Source organism: Chrysemys picta, chromosome 7, assembly GCF_011386835.1.
Source record: "Chrysemys picta bellii isolate R12L10 chromosome 7, ASM1138683v2, whole genome shotgun sequence".
NCBI classification, from domain to species: Eukaryota; Metazoa; Chordata; order Testudines; family Emydidae; genus Chrysemys; species Chrysemys picta.
The window spans coordinates 24,742,068-24,762,032 of NC_088797.1; the positions used below are offsets into that span (position 1 = coordinate 24,742,068).

Sequence of the window (19,965 nt, forward strand, 5' to 3'; positions counted from 1 at the left end):
GCCCCCCCCTTCTAGGGAGCTTCCAGCCCTCGTGCCCAGCCTCCACAAATGCGGGAGTCATGTATCGCCCATTAATTATCTACTTCACAAGGCTATTATGAAAGATAAACTATTTCATATTTTATAGCACTTTCTAAATGTAAACCACTAAGTATTATTATCTAAGATGTAAATAAAAACTAGTTTCAGAACTGAGTTTTAACTGAGAGGATGAATTGAAATTCTTGATAAGAAAAAAATGGATGTAAAAGATACAGGTGTATTTGGGTGAATTTTGATGGCCTGTGATGTGCATCAGGTCTGACTAGGTGATCTTCTGGCCGTAAACTCTGTGAAACACCTTTTCTAGCTGTCATTATGGAACTGGTGCCTAATTAACTGATGTTTGGAAAGCACTGAAACATCCTCCAGTGAAAGATCTGATATAAATGCAAAGGATAAAGTGTGATATCGTGACCGGGATCGCAGGGGAACCAGCTGAGGTCACTCAATTTGGATGAACTGCAAAGAATGGGGCAGACAATCCCCAAAGCTGGTGGATATTCTAATACTTAGATTTACCAAGCCAGCGCTAAACAGCTTCTGTTATTATACCTGACTGGTTACTCAGAAGTCAAAAACACAGTTCCCTTAAAGTAACCCAACCTCAGGCTTCCACCTAGTTACCCAAGTCAGATATGATGAGGATTAATGAAAATCTTATTCACCATATAAAGAAAAGGTTCTACCAATCCCAAAGGATTGGGCACATTACCTCCCAGCTTAATGAATACTCCAGATTTTACCCAAATACATGCTTGCAGCCAATCCTTATTAACTAAACTAAAATTTATTAAAAAAGAAAAGAGAGAGAGAGTATGGTTAAAAGATCAATATACATATAGACATGAGTCAATCTTGAGATTTAGATCCATCGCAGAGATGGTGAGCTTTGTAGTTGCAAAGAGTTCTTTTAGAATTTAGTCTATAAGTTATAGTCCAATGTTTAACTTCAGAGTGGTCCAGTCAGAACTGGGATCTCAGTCCTTATGGCTTAGGCTTCCCCTGCATGAAACCCCAAGCAGATCTGAGATGATAGGATCAGGACCCAGGGATCTTTTATACAATTTCAAGCCTTCTTTAACAGGTCGGAGTCCCTTTGCTTACAATAGGTAATCAGGGTGACTTTGAAGTAGGTCCATCCCTGGTACTTAGCTACACGAATTAACATAAGGCAATTGCCTGTTTTTCATCATTTCGCAGATGATCAGCTATACATTTCAAAGAGAGATGAATACAGCAATATCCCATGTTTACAGTTCATTTAAATGCTAGGATGTTCTTTTGATCTCTGAATTAACAGAATACAGCATAGACAGGGACTGTTGATTATATTGTTGGCCACTACACATATATATGTAAATACACGAAAATACAAACATTATCTCCCCATGTCTTTAAGGGTTGAATCTGAGTCATTTATCCTGCAGGACGCTTAACCCTTTCTGGCCATGTGCCACACCCCCAACGCGAGACTGGTGTGGAAGGGAGCTATTGGAGCTCCTGGATACACCTTAAGGACCTTCCAACATTGATATGAGCTATGTTTACATTGAATTCTTTGTAAGGCCAAATTATTGATGCATGGTTTGGCCCAAGTTAAAAATTTAGTCCATACTTTCTGAAACACTTCAGTGATTCCAGGGTTTGGTCTATGTGTTTACTTAACATAGCCATTAATGTTTTTCAGAGCCAAGAATAGAGGAGACAATGTAAAGGGAGACATAGCCTGCTCCGCTTCCCAGCAGCATCAGTTCAGGAACTCTCCCTCTTCATTGCTGCATTAATGATGGAAGAGGGTGGGGTCTTCAAAAGTGTTAAACTGGGGAAGGAATTGCAGAGAGATGGCAATACTGTAATAGTCATGAGAGGCAGTGGAGAGCTTTTGGGGTGCTCCATCAGATCCCCTAACACAATTTCAGGAAATGCCCTGCTTGATGCATCTTCACGCATTACAGGAACTTCTGCCTCTTAGTGCAGCCTAGCACTGACTACTATATAACTTACGTTACTTTTTAAGGCTAAGATTTTGTCACTGATTCAATGACTTTCAGAGATCTTTGAGATATTTTCCTGCGATGGCAGGGCCGGAGCTGTCAGCTGCTGCATGCGGTGGGGGGCCCTGGAGCTCTGAGCCACCATGGACAGCAGGGGCTCCACAGCTGTCAGCTGCTACGGGTGGCAGGGACCTCACAGCTGTCAGCTGCCGCCGCGGACAGCGGGCCTGGAGCTGTCAGCCATGGGCAGCAGGAACTGGAGGTGTCAGTGTTCTCCCCTTTATTTTTAGTGACAGTCACAGACAGGGCATGGGCTTCTGTGAATTTTTGTTTATTGCCCACAACCTATTCATGACTTTTACTAAAAATAACTGTGACAAAATCTTAACCTTACACCTCACACATTAGCATATAGTTCAGTTTTAGAGTAAATCTCAGGAGAAACTTCCTAACTGTAAGAACAGTAGGACAATGAAACAGACTCCCTCAGCAGGGTTGTGGAAGCTTCTTCACTAGAGGTTTTCAAAAGGAGGTGGGATAGCCCTCTCTCGTGGATCATTGAGACACAACAAATCCTGCATGTTGACAGGGTCACTAGATGACCCTTGTGGTCCCTTCTAACCCTATGATTCACATTGTGCAGACTGATTTTATTTGTATTTCTATAGTCAGCATGTAAATCAGAACACTCCTTTTTTGTAAACTTATGTATTTGTTTTCTTTAGCTTCTTAGATCAATTAAGGATGTTAATGAGCCTAAATTTTTGTCACATGATATACCTCTGTTCATGGGTATAACTAGTGATTTGTTTCCTGGTGTTAAGCTTCCTGAAGCAGACTACAATGTAAGTACATTTTTAAGGGAACTTTTTTCACTAATACTCATGGCATTGCATCATTTGTAATTAATGCAGTACTCTATTTCTAATTGCAAAATGAAGCCCTGTGAAATGGAATTTGTACCAAACGAAATTCACTTGGTTTTCTTTTGAACCCAAAACCAGTCTTGAGTCTCTCATCAGTTGCAGGTTTGGATTTGTCTTTGTAGTTTTCGCCAATTTATACCTCAGCCCCTAACAAATCCCAGGACTCCTCTTACCTTAAACAGCCTTTTTGGATGTATACCAGTATGAAATCCACCCCACTTCCCCTGGATTTTAGTGTCTTTTGTGACTTGCTGGTTCCCTCCCTAGCCTTTGGGGTTTTACAAGTTATTAGACATGGTGAATTTTGCCATGATTAGTTAACTCTTCCTGTTCTTCTTCAGTGGGATAGTGAGGACAGAGATGGCCAGGCTACCTGCTTCCCCTTTCAGGGACTGGGTGAGGTAGCTGGCCTCCCAATCCCCTTCCTTCCCACCAAAAGAAAAAAAATAAAATGCAGGTGGAAGTCAAGCTGATATCTTTTCCTAGAAGACTTCACATAAGTTCACTCTGAAGTTCTGAATTTTGTGGAAACCTGAAATTCCTAGTGAACCTGGAAGGTTGTACTGCTGCAAACTCAACTTATTGTAGATTCATGAAATGCACATGCTTCTATTATGATAATGTAAACCATGTGTTTTCAATACACCAGAACAACCTTGGCAGAAGGGGAAATACTTGTCTTCTAATATCTTCCATACAGGGCCGTCCTTACCCATACGCAAAGTACGCAGCTGCATAGGGCACCAGGGAATCTGGGGCACCACATTTCCTGGTGCCCTGTGCAGCTGCGTAATGCTCCAGCCCCAGCCCCGTCTCTTCCCGCCCCTACTTTGCCCTTTCCCCAAAGCCCCCTCCCTGTTCTGCCCCAGCCCCCCCCCCCACTCCCCTGAGGACTGCTGCAGGGGGACGGGCCTGCACTCACCGCATGGTAAGTGGAGTGACCTGGCCCGAGCCTGCACCACTCCCCTGGCGAGTGCTGGGGGCCAGTTCCCCCCTGTCCAGGAGCCAGGGGAGCAGAGCGGAGCGGGCTGGGTCCAGGGAACGGTTTTCCCCCTGCCCCCCAGCCCTCTTCCCGCTGAGGCCTGGGGCCAGCCCCCCTGCGGAGGCCTGGGGCCCCCCACGGGGAGGCTGTGTAGGGCACCAAAATGGCTAGGGAAAGCCCTGCTTCCACAATACAGTAATTGGAGTGGGTGGGGTGTAAGCAGAGGCAGATGTTCAATAAAGAAGGTGAAGATTTCGATTTCCTTACCCACACATTACCTTCTGTGTGCAGTTACAGCACAGGATCATTAGCTCTTTTTGTAGGGAGTCTACAGTTTAAACACTACAGCGGCACAGCTGCAGCACTTCAGTGTAGACATTTACTCCAGCGATGGGAGGGATTATCTCACTGTTCTTGTAAATCCACCTCCTCAAGAGACGGTAGCTTTGCCAATGGAAAATTCTTCCATCAACCAAGTGCTGTCTACACGGCAACTTATTTCAGCTTAACTATGTTGCTCAGGGTGGGTGTGGATTTTTTGCACTTCTGAACAGCATAGATGGGGCAATCTAATTTTCTAGTGCAGCGCTCAGTATTAGGCTTTGAGATAGAGAGGATTTCTTTGTATTGGATAAGCCAAGTCCCTATTATATACATGAGAAACATAAACATCACTAAAGGCCATTAATATCCCAATAGAGAAGTTGAAAAGTTAGCCTTATATTTGACTAAAGTAACAATATTTTGTTTAAGTCACAGCATCTTAAATTCTGCACGTCAGTAAATAGTGCTCTAGTCCAGGGCATGTCTACTTAGGAACTTTCAGGAAAGTTAAGATAAATGTTAAAATGTGAAGCTAAAGCATTTTAGTTAAACCTTTGTGTGGACACTCTCATTCAGAAGTCAGGTGCTCTTAGTTTTCTTTAGCCTAATCCCAGAGGATTCAGTAATTAATGAATTTGAGTCTGTTATCCACAAATGTAATAAAACATACTGAGGGTGGGGTGGAAGTTGTTTTAGAGGCAATAATCTGAATATGGAATGATGAATTATATATGTTCCTTTTATTCATGAATAAAATTATATGGCTTTATAAAGGATTGTTGTAAACTATGTGATATGTAACCATGAAAATATTATTTGTTATCATATGAAAAGGTTTTATTTTGTTTTGATTTTAGGATTTTCTGGAATGTGCCAATGAATGCTGTGTTATAAATAATATCCAGCCTGTTAAAGTTTTCATTGAAAAAATGATACAGACCTATGAAATGATGATTGTTAGACATGGGTAAGATTACAAGTGCCTATTTCACAAGTACTACAGGTTGTAGTTATATTTTTTTGTAATAGCCAATAGAGAATATTTATGGAAATAGACTAAGAAATTATTTCCACTTTTAAGAAAGACAAACAGTGATTATTTAAATCAAATACAGAAAATCCCAAGGGTCTCTGTATGCTGCAGAATTTTTATATTGGTACATTTGGATATCCTAATTTTTAATGCAAATTTGGTTCCCAAGAAAGTGGAGTCTCTGAAGCCAGGCGTATTTGATCCAATGCTCCTTTTGAGTTCTGTAGCAATTTTGCCTGTTTAATGTTTGCAGTTTGGGCCCAGGTTGTGGAGAGGAGTTGTAGCTGTAAAAACTTGCCTGTATTAAAATATTAGCCCACCAGATCTCTGCCATTTTAGTCTTTCCCTTTTTTTGAGCAGCAAGTATATGATGGTAAGATTTGTATGGTACCTCACAAGAAATATAAACATATACTTAGCTCTAATGTACGGCTTTGCATATTCAAAACTCTTTGCAGACATTGACTAGTTAGTCCTTTAAAATACCCTGAAATGGGATGAAATTAACAAACTTATTTTGAGTTGTGACTGAAGATTTTTGTTTTAGTGCAGGTTCCTTATCTATCTTTGTCTTCTAGAATTTTATGATAATCTTTCTGAGACAGCAAAGAAAATTAGAAAATAAGTGTAGGCCCAATTCTGCAAAAAAATGCACTAGTGTGAATCCCTGCTGCTGCAGAGTCCAATTGGGTCCATTTACGTATTTTAATTGTGCGACCAAATATATGCAGTTGCATGAGCAAATCAAGTATTTGCATACACAAATTACCATTTAGACTCCTAACTGGTTATTTTGGGCTTATAAAATACTTGATTGGTATGGGTAACTGTGGTAATAGCAATGCAAGCACATATATTTTTGTATTGACCTCCTAAAAACATAGTTCCTAATCACTGAATCAATGATGTAATACATTCCACACTATAATTTTTGATACATATAGAGTCAGATCCACTTAAGCATGTGCTTAATATTAAGCATGAGTAGTCCCCATTGAGGCCAATTGGCTGGATCAGTGCCATAAAGTCTATATTTGATGAAGTTAAGATTTTTAATAATAATTTTATTTTATCCATAGCTTTATGCTTGTCGGAGAGCCTTTTTCTGGGAAAACCAAAGTTCTGCAGTTGTTGGCGGATACACTAACCCTTATGAATGAACGTGAATATGGTGAAGAAGAAAAAGTAATTTTTAGAACTGTGAATCCAAAATCCATTACCATGGGTCAACTTTTTGGACAATTCGATATGGTATCTCATGAGGTATTGTGTTTTATATGATCGTTTTAAAAAATATTATATAGCAATTGGCCACATTCCTCCATTGGTTATGCTTGTGAAACCCCGATGGCTTTGATAGGTTTGCATGGGTGTATCCATGTCTTCACTGCAGGGTGCTCTTATTCAGGTGTTGCCCCATGTTGTTCTATTCACAACACACAATTCCCTCAACTAAGTTTGGTGGTGCTTTAAACCTGGGCTAACTGGCCTGGCTAGGGGTATAGACCAGAGCCTGGATGCTGCTGTTGCTTATGCTGTCAAGTATCAGAGGGGTAGCCGTGTTAGTCTGGATCTGTAAAAGCAGCAAAGAGTCCTGTGGCATCTTATAGACTAACAGATGTATTGGAGCATGAAGCCTTCCGACGAAGTGAGTATTCACTCACGAAGGCTCATGCTCCAATACATCTGTTAGTCTAAAGGTGCCACAGGACTCTTACAGAATCTTTGTTGCTTATGCTGGTAATCCACCCACTCTTCAGTGAGGACTCAGGCTAAATTATCAAGTGCTGATAGTACTCCAGTACTTTTTCCATGATTTCACCAGTGTACTCAGAAGGACAGGCAAGTTCTCCCACAATTCATTGAGCAGCTCATCTTACTGCAGCACAAAGAACCATGGGAGTTGCCCCCAGAAAACTGACCAACATACACTGAGGGAGCATAGCAGTACTAGTGAGGACACAGTAACACAGGTATGGCTTTGAAGTGTGGCTGCTCACATTCAGGCTAGCCTGACTTGGGTCCTCAGACCCTGGTGTTGATCAATCGAGTTAACTGCTGTGAAGACGTACCCTGAGAGCAGAATTTTTAAAAATTTATAAATAACTGGACCAAAGGCAAATATACGTTGTTATGGCAAAAGGTGCTAATGGCTTGCATGTTAGGGGTCAATAATAGGATTACAATATTTTAAGTGTCCAAAAAGAGGACACTCCACGGGGCCCCGGCCCCGCCCCAACTCCGCCCCTGCCCCAGCCCCGCCCCAACTCCGCCCCCTCCCCTGAACGCTTTGCCCCTCCCCCTCCCCCGCTTCCTGCGACCATTTGATTCGCAGGAAGCCTGAAGCAAGCAGGCAGCAGGTAAACTGGGGCTGGGGCTGGGGCGGGGAGGCGCAAGGAGGTGCGGCCCAGTCCGGCCCCTCCAGCCGAGTGGCTCCCTCTGGCGGCTGGCCGGCCCAGGCCAAGAGGCTCTGGCCCCAGCGTCTCCCACCCGGCTCGGCTCGGCTCGGGCCCTGGGGCGCCGCCCCCCCCCCCCCCCGGCCCCCGGCCGAGCACTGCCAGCCTCGGCCGAGCAGCACCGGCCCCAGCGGCTCCGGCCCCGCACCACCGGCCCCGAACCGCTGGCCCCGGCCCCCGGCCCCTAGCCGAGCACCGCTGGCCCTGCCCTCCCTATTTTCCCGGACATGTCTGGCTTTTTGGGATTTCCTCCCGGACGGGGATTTGAGGCCCCAAAAGCTGGACATGTCCAGGAAAATCCGGACGTATGGTAACCCTAATCACTAATGTATAAATTGTCAGGATGAAACTCCCTACAAAAAGAGCTAATTATGCTGTGCTGTAACCGCACACAGAAGGTATTGTGTGGGTTAAAGTGCTCTTCTGTGTATGGCAGTAGAGGTGCTGAGGTTCCTGCAGAGCAGCTGCACTGAAGCAGGGTAGACCCCCAGGCTCATCTTTTAGAGCCACGTGGTCTCCACTGGCAGCCTTGGGCATAGTCTACACACAGTTTTTATACTGCTTTAACATTTTTGGTTAGGGGTGTGATTTTTATTCCACTGCAGTTAACTCAGCACAGCCCCTAGTGTGGAAGCAGTTATACCAGTATAAAGGTGCTTATACTAGAATAGCTTATTTCTATAAATGTATGGGATTGAGCTATAGTGATACAAGTATATTTATACAGATATAACTGCGTCTACACTAGGGAGTTATAGCAGTTTAACTATATCGGTTTCCAAACCAATATAATTAAAGCCATACAAAAACTGTGTAGATAAACATTTGGTCTAGAGTTTTCCAGTATATAAAACTCAGAGTGTGACACAGGAAGTGGAGACTGTCTGTGAAGTAGTGAAATTTGTATGATGCCTTGGAGTGAGAGAGAGGTGCAAGATAGCTACTTTTTCATGGCCACACAGGAAGAAAAACAAGATGCAATGGATGTGGTTTAATTAGGACACAACTTTTTTCACTTAACATCTCTGGGAATACCAGGCAATAAATCAGACAGTGCAGGTCATCATTCATTCCTTAATCAGTTCTACCTGTTTGGGAGGGCTCCCATCAGCCCTCCCCCTTCCCAACCTGGTCCCTGTCCATTGTTGAAATGTTGCTGCCTTCCCCTTGTGAGAAGGCTAAGGATTCTGGAAAAGTGGAATGTTGTCTCCACTGTACCAGACATTAGCAGCCCCAACCCCTCTTTTCCCAGGATGCTTTCCCCTAAATCTTCTTCCAACTCCCGTTTATCAGGGAATCGTATCCCCTCTGTGACGAGTACCTGCACTGGACACCCGCCATAAAGAGGCACCAGGAATTAGTGTGGCTGCTTTTGGAGACAGGGAAGAGGTGCCTTATTTCAACTTTCTGCAAGAAGGAGTTGTCTGTGTGCTCTTCATTACCACCCCTTGTTTGAGGAAACAAGACTTGTGTAATTTTTGTAAACAAATTACACTAAGGCAATACCTGATTTTTTTGTCACCAGTTTCTGTTCCATATGGGAAACTGAGGCCATGTCTACACTTACCGGTAGATCAACACTGCTGTGATCGATGCAGCAGTGTCGATTTAGTGGGTCTGGTGAAGACCCGCTAACTTGATGGCAGAGCGCTCTCCCGTTGACTCCAGTATACCAGCTCCCTGAGAAGAGTAAGGTAAGTCGACGGGAGAGCATCTCCCATCGATACAGCAGGGTGTAGACACTGTGGTAAGTCGACCTAAGCTACGTCAACTTCAGTTACGTTATTCATGTAATTGAAGTAGTGTATCTTAGGTCGACTTACCCGGTACTGTAAACCAGCCCTGAGACTTGCAAAGCCCCGAATTCTGTTACTGCTTGGCAAAGGGTCAATAATGGTTTGTAATAGTTCCTAACACTTCTCGGTGTTTTTACTTAGTTCTTCTCTGTTTTGTTCATTAACATGAGCTAAATAGAGCCCTGATCCAGCAAAATACGTAAGCATGTGAGTACTCCCATTGACTTTAGATTTAGAATTTTTTAAAATGTCCGTTTCCATTTTTTCCTGGTCTAGTGGACAGATGGTATTGTTGCCAATACTTTCAGAGAATTTGCTTTAGCTGAGACACCTGAACGCAAATGGGTTGTTTTTGATGGTCCTATTGATACTCTGTGGATAGAAAGTATGAACACAGTACTGGATGACAACAAAAAGGTAAAACATTGGTGTTATAAATGTCTAAAGAAAATGTTGTGCCACTTAAGAAACATAAGTCTGCATCTAAAAGAAAACAGCACTTGTAGCTATAACTGCACCTGAGGTAGAATGGAACCATTTGAGTAGGCTTGTGATTAACTTGTGTTTTTATGAGAGAGATATATGTCATGAGAGTTGTTTGTGGGGTTTTTTTTGGTTGATTGGTTGTTTTATATCGTAGAATAAGGTATTTAATTTGATCACATTTCCTAATCAAACATATGTTCTAATCTTGTCACAAAAATGCCAAATTTATAAATGGAATTTAAAAGAAAAAGAACCTAAAGTTTAATGATATTTCTTCTCTGGAAGACCTTACAACCCAAAATTTCAAAAATGGTCTCCAGTTGTGGGTGTCTATATTTTTGTATGCCCAACTTCAGACACACGGGGCCTGATTTTCAAAGTTGCGGTGTACTCACAACTCCCACTGAGTTCAGTTAGAGTTGTGGGTGCACAGCACCTCTGAAAAACAGCCCCTAGGTATCCCAAGTTAGGTACCCAAATCAGAGGCCATTTCGTGAGCCTATACTATTTTGGTGTGGTGTCTCATAGTATCTACATCAGTATCCTGTGCTATGTTAGTAGCACAGGCTGAGGCAGACTTATGTCCTACATTGTGCAAGTTAGACCCTTGCCATCCTCTCCTGTTCCCATACAGTGCAGGAAGATACCGACTTTAAGTGGTGGGTGGACCTAGCAGGTGGCAGTGCTGGGAACTGTGGCTGGTGCTGGTGCTACAGTTGTGCTGAGTCTCATGAACTGAACATTTTAATTTCTGATGAGCAGTCCAGAACCAGTGCCTAGACAACTTCACTGGTCATGAAAATAATTATCATGGGGTTTTCCTGGAAAAACTTGAAACTTTGCAGTTTGAAGCATGAGTTTCTCCTAGTTTATTAAACATTTTCATCAATATTTTTGTTGTTGAAAAATAAATGTGTAAAACTTCAGTAGTTTTGTGAAGCTTACAGAAAGGGCAATGGGTCTGATTCACATCTCACACCAGTATAAATAAGAAGTAACTCCACTGAAGTCAATATATTAATTAGTGTAAAGCTGGTATAAGTGAGAAAAATCAGGTCCAATATTAGTCCTTTACCTGTGATTTCCTCTTCTAGCAGGGTCTGCAAGATCATTTGAGTCCTGTAATATAGCTACAATTCCTATTTCCACAATTAATGGACAAATGATGTGAGTGGCAAAAGCACAGAATTTGGCCCAAAGAGAAAGGAAATTGGTTACTATTTCAAATGATTGTTGTATGTTGCGATGGGTAATGGCTTATCTTTCCCATTTGCTATTATAAGCTTCGCTCATTTCGATATGGAGATCATCCAAAGATAGAAACACATTAATTTACAAGTTAAACAGATTGTTGTTATATAAGATTTTACTAATATTCATAACCATGGTTATTAAATTAACTCTTCTTCATATTTAGCTTTGTTTGATGAGTGGGGAAATCATTCAAATGTCTCCTCAGATGAGTCTGATCTTTGAAACAATGGACCTTTCCCAGGCTTCAGTAAGTTTAACATTTAATCCATAATTGCACAATTATACAATATATAATGATGCATGGGCGTGGTCTTAAAAGTGAATTTACTATTCTTCTTTAGCCAGCTACAGTCAGTCGTTGTGGCATGATTTATTTGGAGCCATTACAGCTAGGTTGGATGCCTCTTGTAACCTCTTGGTTGAACAGCTTACCTGAACCCCTGAGACAAAAGGAACAGCAAGATCTTCTGCAAGAACTTTTTAACTGGTTAATACCACCAGCTTTAAGATTTCGTAAACAACAGTGCAAGGTATTTTTTTGTTTTTATTTTGACCACAATAATTATGTTGATGTTTCCATTCCACTCTCTGTGTCCTGTGACAGAATACTCAGCGATGGTCATGGCAGGTTTTTGCATATGCAGCAGATGCACCTGATTTTGAGAGGGCAACTACTTTGCCCAACTTGGAAAACTTGACCAAGAATATTAGGTGAAATTTGTAGGTAAAAGATATTTAAAAGCTAACCATTATCGTAACGAGTGAAAAGTAACCTCACCAGAAGTTTGAGGGGAGGGAAGAGGATTGTTTTATGTTAGGGAAAGCATTTTATGTGATGTCCAACATGCCATACAATAAGTGGTGCTCCCCATGCTGCACCTATACGATTGTATTAATTGTGTCTAATTTTTTAAAAGATGCATTATTGTCATAATTAATATTACAGATTAAGAGGGTGGCTTTTCAGGGACAGGACAAGGGAAAAGGATTTTGAAACTAAAAGAAAAACACTTGCCCCTAAGTCTTTTCTGTAGAGGCAATATATAATTTAATTGTTTTTCCAAAAGATATACTAAGATTTGTGAGAAGTATTTGATACTGTGATAACAATCATTTTCCATTCTTTGTGTCTTGTAGGAGCTGGTTCCCACAAGCAACAGCAATGCTGTAGTGTCTCTCACTCGACTTTTTGAAATGTTACTTTGTCAAACTGTGCAACAGGATCCTACCAACAAAAACATCCGCACATGGATTATGGTTGGTCTTTTACTGGATGTATTTTAAAAAAGAAAAAGAACAAATAATTGGTAACAGGTCTCTTGCAAAATTAATTTCCTCATCTTGGCTTCCCTGCAATAAGTGCATCACACATGAGCAAGCATACACATCCATACACTTCGTGTGCACACACACACTCTTCTGCTGACTATTCAAGTTCACTTTAACTTGGTAGGTGAAAGAAGAGAGTTGAGTGACTGTTTTGTTGCTACTTTTCTAAAACTTGGGAGGTGCTCAAACACAGTGATAAGGGATTTATAAGTACCTAGACAGATATATTTCAACCATTTTCCTATCTGTTGTCAATTAATTTAGAACATTTTGTTTTAATTAACTCGTGTTTTAAGACCAAGCAGCTAGCTAAAGGCAGGTACGTGATCACATGTTGGGTAAAGAATGATGTGCACATTATAGCAATGCATTTGTCAGGTTGTGCAGAAGTTTCATGGTGTGAGAAAAGCCATTTCTGAGGCATACATTAATCTTAAAATGTTCTTTAGAGATTGACATGAATAGAGAGCTCCAAAATGAATATCAGTCTGAAATGACGCTTGGGATCTACAGCTATTTACAAACTGCTTATTCTTTGCTTTACTTGTTTTATCGTCTTAGTAGAATCCATACATGAAATTAATCCCTGGTGCAAGGGGCACCAGAAAGTGCTCAAAGACTAAGCCCACATAAAGGCTCTGCTGGCTTTCTCCTCTAAAACAGACACATGCCCCTTGCAAAAACAAAACTCCTAGTCCTAGGGTTTGCAATCAAAGGAATCCCTCAATCCACATGGCTCAGTGCCTTGTGTGGTATCCTCAATTGTTTCCAACTGTCTCACTACACAAAAGGGCTTAATTGCTTCTTCTGCTGAACCTGAAAGAAGAGGATTTATCCTTAACTAGGTTTGTGACTGTCTTTGGCTCAAAGACCCACATGATGGCCGCCATGAGCATTTTTCAACATAATAGTATTCCTTGTAATTTTATATGTTGATCAGATCATACGGTAGTTATCATTTTTGAATGGTAATTGTTTATCTCCTTGTACTCACAGGCTTGCTTTGCTTTCTCCATGGTTTGGTCCATTGGTGGGACTTGTGACAGTGACAGCCGAGTCCTTTTTGATATCTTTATGAGGGATATTCTAGCAGGAAAGTCTGAGGCTCATCCAGTGCCAGCAGCTGTGGGTAAATGGGACTGTCCCTTTGATGAGAAAGGCTTGGTCTATGACTATATGTATGAGGTATGAGATTTACTGATTGCTCATTTTTAGAGTAGTTCAAATAGATCCTTAAAATCTAAGTGAGAGAAGAAAGAAGCTAGGTGGAAATGTTAGCTTCTTAGAATCCTTTGGGGGCAGGATTGACTGGCTTTAATGGAAACAGGATTGGGCCCTTAATGGAGTAAATGAACAACTATTGGTTTTCATAGATTCTAGGACTGGAAGGGACCTCGAGGGGTCATTGAGTCCAGTCCCCTGCCCACATGGCAGGACCAAATACTGTCTAGACCATCCCTGATAGACATTTATCTAACCTACTCTTAAATATCTCCAGAGATGGAGATTCCACAACCTCCCTAGGCAATTTATTCCAGTGTTTAACCACGCTGACAGTTAGGAACTTTTTCCTAATGTCCAACCCAGACCTCCCTTGCTGCAGTTTAAGCCCATTGCTTCTTGTTCTATCCTTAGAGGCTAAGGTGAACAAGTTTTCTCCCTCCTCCTTATGACACCCTTTTAGATACCTGAAAACTGCTATCATGTCCCCTCTCAGTCTTCTCTTTTCCAAACTAAACAAAACCAATTCTTTCAGCCTTCCTTCATAGGTCATGTTCTCAAGACTTTTAATCATTCTTGTTGCTCTTCTCTGGATCCTTTCCAATTTCTCCACATCTTTCTTGAAATGCGGTGCCCAGAACTGGACACAATACTCCAGCTGAGGCCTAACCAGAGCAGAGTAGAGACAATAAATTTATTTTATTTAATAATCAGTTTTTCTTTTAAAAAGAATTAATGCGCTGACTTTCTAAACAGAGCTTTTTAGTAAATGTCTACCCAGTCTACATAAGGCGTGTCTAGACTATGCTGCATTTCAGTTCAGCTGCAGTTGAGGCCCTTGGAGTTTTTGAGTTTCATATAGAGGAAAGCACATGCTTAAAATTTAAGCATATTTATAGACCTGTTGTCTTCAATGGAACTATGCATATGCTTAAGACCATATGTAAGTATTTTCCTGGATAACAGGGTCCTAGAGAGGTAGGGGAAGGAAGGGGGTCTGAACATCCTTTTCTAAAATGATCCTCCATTCCTTTTAAGGTTTGCTCATCACTAGTGCAATGAGGAAAATAAATACATAAGCACCTGAAATACTTAATGTAATATTAACTTGTAAAAGAATGAAGTGCTTAAGAAAACCTTTTGAACATATTATGTCAGCACTGTATTTTCCACTGTAATTGAAATCAGTATTTCTTCTTAGTTGAAAGGCAAAGGGCGCTGGGTGCATTGGAATGAAGCCATTAAAAGCATTAAATATAGTGATGATAAAAATGTTAAGATTCAAGATCTCATAGTCCCAACGATGGATACAGTCAGATATACCTATTTGATGGACTTATGCATTACCCATGGAAAGTAAGAACATCTATTTCATGCGAAACGTTGAATGATTTCATTGTTGTTCATATAGACCCTTATCCAAAGACCACTGAAATCCATGGGGTCTTTCTATTGACTTTAATACTTCTGTATCAGGCCCCCAGAATGTATCTCTATTAGAATATACTGTTCTTGGCCCATTAGACAATAAACAAAAACAGACTTTCAAGCATCTGATTACATTCTTTCTATAAACTTTTTAGTTTTAAAGTCTTTGACTTCTTATAATCCAGCATTCAGTATATCCATCCCACACTGTTCCACTGATATTGTTAGGATGGCTGCTGAGATTTGGTGCCTCCTTTCTTTTTCTTTTAAAATTACATTTCTCTTAATTTTTCTTAAATTAGTCATGAGTTAAAGATGAGTTAGTCATGAATTAAATGATTAGGACATGCAGGAAAATGAAACAAAGATAATCCAGGGATGGAGTTTAAAGCAGAAAGCTGCAACTTTAATAGCTTTTAACTTTAAAGGAGAAGTTCTTCTTTGAGTGATGTTTCTTTGGGTGCTCCACTGTAGGTGCGGCAGTGCCCCCTGTGCCTGGGATCGGAGATCTTCATCAGATGTGCCTGTTGGACTGCAAATGCCCACCTTCCCCATCTTGCACCGTGAGCGGGATGTATATATAGTGCTGCACAGTCCAACACCCCCTCCCCCAGTTCCTTTTCCACCACCTTTGGTCTGAGCCGGAATCCGCAGCAAAGCCTACTTATCCTTTTTGACCTGTTAGATAGTGCCTTACCTGTTAGTTTTAGTAGTTAGTTCTTTCTTTTTGATCTATATATATATTGTGACAAAGTTCCTCCTCTATCTTGGTGGGTCCTGCGCTTATTGGCGGATTTTCTTGCCTCAGAGATTCACCATGTGGGTTGGGGAACAGCCCAGAGACCTTTCCCTCTGGAAGAACCCACAGTCCAGGTCAATTGGGAGGTTTGGGGGGAACCCGGGCCCGCCCTCTACTCCGGGTTCCAGCCCAGGGCCCTGTGGACTGCAGCTGTCTATAGTGCCTCCTGTAACACCTGCATGACAGCTACAACTCCCTGGGCTACTTCCCCATGGCCTCCTCCAAACACCTTTCTTATTCTCACCACAGGACCTTCCTCCTGGTGTCTGATAACGCTTGTGCTCCTCAGTCCTCCAGCAGCACACCCTCTCACTCTCAGCTCTTTGTGCCTCTTGCTCCCAGCTCCTCACACTCGCACCACAAACTGAAGTGAGCTCCTTTTTAAAGCCCAGGTGCCCTGATTAGCCTGCCTTAATTGATTCTAGCAGCTTCTTCTTAATTGGCTTCAGGTGTCCTAATTAGCCTGCCTGCCTTAACTGGTCCTGGCAGGTTCCTGATTACTCTAGTGCAGCCCCTTCTCTGGTCACTCAGAAAACAGAAAACTACTCATCCAGTAACCAGTATATTTGCCCTCTACCAGACTCCTGTATCCCACTGGTCTGGGTCTGTCACAATATATATAATTTTTTTGCTTTTATGCTGTCTAACCTCCCCATTAGTTAGTTTATATTTTGTGTTTTTCCCCTGCTTCCTGCCCTTCCCTGCTGGGGAGCTTTTTCCTCACCCTTATGCCTGGCTCTCCTAGGTTTAAGAGGTGTGTAACTTGCCGGATTGCCTTCCTGGTAATGGACGGTCACCCACAGTGCATTCACTGCCTGGGAGAGGGACATGTCCTGCAAAAGTGTGCTCATTGCCACGACCTCACTACCAGGGCCAGAAAAGACCAGGACATTCAGTTGCGACTTCTCCTTCTGGAGAAATCACTGTGTCCACCATCGGACCCCGGCCCAGACACTACCCCTCCATGACCCTCATGCTCCACTGGGTCATCTACTGACTTTCATTTGCCTCATCCTTCTAAAAGGAAGTCTTCTCTTCCTCGTTCCGATGGAAGAAAAACAGGCTCCCTCATCACCTGCTGAGACCCCGCCTGCTGGAACGCCATCCCCTGCAAGGTTGGTTGCTTCGACATCCTCAGAGATGGGTCATAGCTCCAGGGCCCATCTGAGTACCTCTGTTACCAGTGCTCACCAAAAGTCTAAAGACCCTAACCTGACAGATCTCCAGCCCTGGGCACCATCTCTTGGTGTTAGAGACCAAGACACAAGACCTTTGAAACTGGTGCCAACCAACTGTGCCAATCAGACCTATCTCAGGCAGTGCGGTACCAACTAAATCGCCGGTACTGACAACTCTACTGGTGCTGATGTCCTTTTCAGTATTGAGCAAGCCCTTGGCACCGAGCAAGTCTGCCGTACTGAGCAAGCTCTTGGCACCGAGCAAGTCTGCTGCACTGAGCAAGCCCTCGGCACCGAGGAAGTCTTCAACTCCTTCTGCTGGCTGCTCAGGAGAATGTACCTCTCCCTCAGCACTGATACATGCGCCAGTGACAATGATGCTCTTTCCTCCTCCCCAAGAGTTTAGATACCCCGAAGACCTATCTGTCTCTGATTTGCCTGAGTCACCACTTCTCAGACATGACATCCCTCCACTTCCATCCTCTTTGCCAGAAATGTCACCACTCTACCCTTTCCCCTCCAAGGATGACACCTCTGTTCCCTAGTGACGCGGAGGAGGAAGAGGAGTACTCTATCCCACCCTCACACTTGAGACAGGCTCAAAGTCCTCCTCTCTACATACTACCCACAACCTACCATTGGACAAGGGCCCTGGTATGGACCACCCTCTGTGCAGCCCCACGTGCAACTCCCTCAGCATTGGCCATGCTGAGATCCTTGGGCCGTGTACAGAGCACAGTTTGGGAAGCCTGCCACAGACCAAAATCAGAGGCCTTCACCTTCACCTTCTCCATTGATCTCTTGACCACCAGAGGCTGAGCCTTTCCTTATGGTGGATGAGGAGGAAGAACAAGAGGAGAAAATTCCACCACCATTCCATTTAGTCTCATCAGGAGAAGAAGAGGAGATCATGCCTCCACCCCCTACTACAGCTGATGACTTCAAACATTTCCAGGAGTTATTTCGCAGGATTGCAGACTCCCTCCACATTCCTTTGGAGGAGGTGAAGAACCAATAAAATAAGCTGCTTGACATCCTGCACACATCCTCCTCCACAAAAATAGCCCTCCCTATCAATGAGGCCTTCTCGATTTTGCCAAGGTGCTCTGGCAGACCCCAGCATCCATCCCACTGACTTGCAAGTGGATGGACAAAAAATATTATGTTCCCACAAAGGACTTTGAATTTCTGTTTTCTCACTCCATCCCAAATTCCTTGGTTGTCAATGTCGTGCAAGAAAAAGGACACCAATACCAACCTCGACATGTCCATCATAATAGAGACTGGAAACGATGGACCTGTTTGGACGCAAAGCTTATTCATCTGCTACTCTCCAGTTCCATTTATCCAATTACAGTGTTTTTATGGCCAAGTATAATTACACCAACTACTCTAAAATACAGGAATTCTGTCAAGACCTTCCTGATGACAAAAAAGAACAACTCCAGGCACACAAATGTGAAGGACAGCTTTGCAAGTCTCTCTGGACTCTGCGGATACCGCTGCCCATTCCATCACAACCACCATTGTCATGAGATGGGCATCATGGCTGCATGGCCTTCTGAAGGAGATACAAACCACCATTGAAGACCTACCTTTTGAGGGCTCCAAATTATTCATGGTGTGTACAGATGACTCCCTACATTCCCTTAAGGCCTCCCAAGCAACTCTTCGTTCTCTGGGCATTTACACTCCAGCACCAACGAGACGCCCAGGGAAGTATCAACTTCCTCCATGATCCCCACCACTGCAATACACTCCCCAAGGACAATATGATACCCAGCAACATTGACAGAAGCCCCCTACCAAATGCAGACATACAACTCCACAGGGAGCTACTTCTCATGCACCTCCAACCAAACAGCAATTTTGAAGTTGTGGTCAAGGCCCCGAGAAGCCATCCCCTGTTTAGTCACATCAACTGTCTTCCACATCCCACGAGTTTGGCAAACACCTAACCTCTTTCTTTCCATCATGGCGGCTCATTACCTCAGACAAGTGGGTTCTGGAGATCATTAGGGAAGGATACTCCATCCCCTTCCTATCTATCCCACCCCACCACATTCCTTCTCTGTCTCTCTTCAGGGACACTTCTCACAAACCCATCCTACGAGATGAGATAAATCATCTTCTGTGACTAGGAGCTATAGAACCAGTCCCATCCCAGCACAGAGGGAAGGGTTTTTACTCTCATTAATTTCTGGTCCAAAAGAAATCCAGCAAGGGAAACCAATCCTAGACCTTCAAAACCTAAACAAGTTTGTCAAACTGCAATGCTTCAAGATTGTTACCCTCTACACCATTATCCCAGCACTAGAACAGGGGGATTGGGTACTCAGCCCTCAATCTCCAAGACACGTATTTTCATATCACAATACATCCTGCTCACAGACAGGTACTCCAGTTCATCATGGGGACCAATCACTATCAGTACAAGGTACTGCCCTTCTGACTGTTGGCAGCATCTCATGTGTCCTCCAAGGTCCTTGCAGTCATCGCTGCCTCCCTACACAAAGAGGGTGTTGTCACCTTTCCATACTTGGATGACTGTATCCTCAAGGCCCCATCTGAAACTGACACCCTTTGCACCATTCGTATGACAATGGACCTTTTCTTGAGTCTCAGCCTTTGTATAAACTTGGAGAAATCTACACTGACAGCGGTGCAATGTCTAGAGTTTATCGGGGAACAACTGGATGTTATACATGCTTTCAGCC

The 19,965-nt window shown here is 42.9% G+C and overlaps 1 protein-coding gene across 3 annotated transcripts in view; it reads left to right on the top strand.

The window, feature by feature from the left end:
- DNAH12 (dynein axonemal heavy chain 12) overlaps window positions 1–19,965 on the top strand; it is a 181,279-nt gene that overhangs the window by 71,714 nt on the left and 89,600 nt on the right. For all 3 annotated transcript variants that reach the window (XM_065550977.1, XM_065550978.1, XM_065550979.1), the window contains exons 29-37: window positions 2,762–2,881; window positions 5,126–5,235; window positions 6,381–6,564; window positions 9,830–9,970; window positions 11,457–11,540; window positions 11,635–11,823; window positions 12,431–12,550; window positions 13,619–13,807; window positions 15,045–15,199. In XM_065550977.1, the coding sequence (XP_065407049.1) occupies window positions 2,762–2,881; window positions 5,126–5,235; window positions 6,381–6,564; window positions 9,830–9,970; window positions 11,457–11,540; window positions 11,635–11,823; window positions 12,431–12,550; window positions 13,619–13,807; window positions 15,045–15,199 (1,292 nt within the window). The remainder of the gene's footprint in view (window positions 1–2,761; window positions 2,882–5,125; window positions 5,236–6,380; window positions 6,565–9,829; window positions 9,971–11,456; window positions 11,541–11,634; window positions 11,824–12,430; window positions 12,551–13,618; window positions 13,808–15,044; window positions 15,200–19,965) is intronic.